Genomic DNA, 2,551 nt, shown 5'->3' with positions numbered 1-2,551 from the left:
ATTTCTCCCCGGGAGTGGGGAGCGGAGACGTAGGTATATCTTGTGGTATTTCATATTTGCTAGGATAACTTATTAATAAGTTTTAATTGGCATTTAATCGGATTAGATTAGCATAAGACCCTAACCCCCCCCCCCCCCTCTAGGGTTTAACAGAACTAACATGAGCTCAACTAGAACTAACATACAACTAGAACTAACACTTATATTAAAAATAACACTAGCTACAATTTAGAACTAACACGACATCAACTAGAACTAACAAGTTCAACTAGAACTAATAGACCACTAGAACTAATACTTATATTAGAAATAACACTATCTACAATTTAGAACTAACACGACATCAGCTAGAACTAACACGAGAACCAGTAGAACTAACGATGATCAACTAGAACTAACAGACCATTAGAACTAATACTGATATTAGAAATAACACCAACTGAAAGTTAAAACTAACATTACATCAGCTAAAACTAACGCGAGAACCACTAGAACTAACAGGAGCTCAACTAGAATTAACATATCGCTAGAACTAACGCTTATATTAGAAATAACACTAACTGAAAAAATAGAACTAACATGAAATCAGCTAGAACTAACACGATAACTACTAGAACTAATAGGGGCTCAAGTAGAACTAACATACCACTAGAAATAACACTAGATGGAAGTAGAACTAACATGACATCAGCTAGAAATAACACGAGAACCGCAAGAATTGACAGTGACTCAACTAGAACTAACATACCACTAGAACTAACGCTTATATTAGAAATAACACTAGCTGGAAGTAGACCTAACACGAAATTAGCTATAACTAACACGAGAGCTGCTAGAACTAACATGGACTCAACTAGAACTAACATACAACTAGAACTAACACTTATATTAGAAATAACACTAGTTGGAAGTTAGAACTAACACGACATTAGCTAGAACTAACACGAAAACCACTAGAACTAACATCGGCTCAACTAGAACTAACATACCACTAGAACTAACGCTTATATTAGAAATAATACTAGCTGGAAGTAGAACTAACATGCATAATTCTTTTCTATTATTGTTTGATGTTGTTGCCTTGCGATCTTAGTCCCAGTTAGCACTTCGACTACGTCCACAACAAATTAAAGAAAGAGCTGATAATAAAATAGCTATAACAACGATAAAAGAGGAGAGAAATTCACCTCACTTTTCATTTATAATTTTCAGAAACAAATACAAAAAAATGCTTAAAAAAATTATGACAAAACAATTAATAAAAATTGAAGGTAACAAATTAAAACCTAACGTGCTTGATGCACGGCGGGTCTAAGCCAATCAAGCTTTTAATTAACAACCTAGCTAGCGATTTGATTAAACTAACTAGCTCTTGACAAAATTGTCGATAAACTTGGCCCCGGCATCCCTCGGCCAGGTGACGTCCCCCAGTCGGTTCTCGATGAGAAAGAGGGACGCCTCCTTGTTGATGGGCTCGTGCTTTTTGACCCACTCGGCCCTGGGCCTGGGGTCGTCGTTGGGCCCCTGTTGTTGTACTTGGTGTAGTAGCAGATCTTGTGGAAGTCGGCCCCGTCCCAGACGGCCCAGCCCTCGGGCCTGATCACATCCCCGATCTCCGACTCCATGACCACCATCCTCGCCTTCGCCTTCCGCGGCCTTCCCAGAGCCTGATCATTTTCAGTGGCCATGGCGAAAGCGAGAGAGAAGGAGAAGTTGAGAGATAGAGGGGTGAGAGAGAGAGAGAGAGAGAGAGAGAGAGAGAGAGATGTGATTAATGATGGAGAAATTGGGAATAAATAGTGAGAGACGCAGTAACCGAGTTCGGTCTCATCAAAGGGGCAAGTTCGTAACTTTCATTAGGTTTTTTTTTGAAATCCGATACTTTGGGGCCTCGTCACAAATATTGTGTGTATTTGAGGTTTATCCACATGAGATAGAATACAAAGTGCCCCCATCACATGAAGTTTTTACTTTTGGTGCATCGACACAATTTCCCTAAGTTTAAAACACGATGCAAACATAATAAAAGAAAGATTGTGAGATTAAGTTGTACCATTTTCTTTAATTCTCTTTACAACAGTTGTGTGTAAAAAGCTATATCATTTCTTGATGGGAAAAAAAATGTAACGGCAATTCCATAGGACTCGGTGTGAAACGCAAACGTTCATGGCTCAGCGACAAGAAGTGTACGAGAACAACGAGTCCTTCGAAGTAATTTTACAATAGAAATGCAGCGGACGCGGGAATCCGCCCGTATGCGAGATATACACTGTGCTAGCGTACATAGAAAAGGCTCCTCAATGGACGGACAAGATTTCTTTACACAGAGGGGACGGTTAGGATTTGACTGTGAAGCACGTGGGTGGAGCCCACAACCGTCCCTACTGTCGGCGCCGATCCCAGCTGGCATTCACCTGCGCCGCGGGACCCGTGAAGAAGTTGAAGGGGGAGAGAGAAGGGGAGATGCGCCACGTCACCGTTGCCAGCTAGGATCCCTTGTGCTGAGCTGTGCAGCGAAATTATTCGATGGTTAATTGTGGATTGGGATCAC

At 41.0% G+C, this 2,551-nt stretch overlaps 1 protein-coding gene across 1 annotated transcript in view; it reads right to left on the bottom strand.

Moving 5' to 3' along the window:
* Positions 1-1,688, bottom strand: part of LOC109820863 (leucine-rich repeat extensin-like protein 2) — a 9,216-nt gene extending 7,528 nt beyond the window's left edge. The window contains 1 exon segment of the mRNA XM_020387058.1: positions 1,605-1,688. Coding sequence (XP_020242647.1) covers positions 1,605-1,688 — 84 coding nt within the window.

This window comes from Asparagus officinalis, chromosome 8 (genome assembly GCF_001876935.1).
Source record: "Asparagus officinalis chromosome 8, Aspof.V1, whole genome shotgun sequence".
Taxonomy (NCBI): domain Eukaryota; kingdom Viridiplantae; phylum Streptophyta; class Magnoliopsida; order Asparagales; family Asparagaceae; genus Asparagus; species Asparagus officinalis.
Note: the sequence above shows the minus strand (reverse complement) of the source record. Positions and strands in the feature narration are given on the sequence as shown.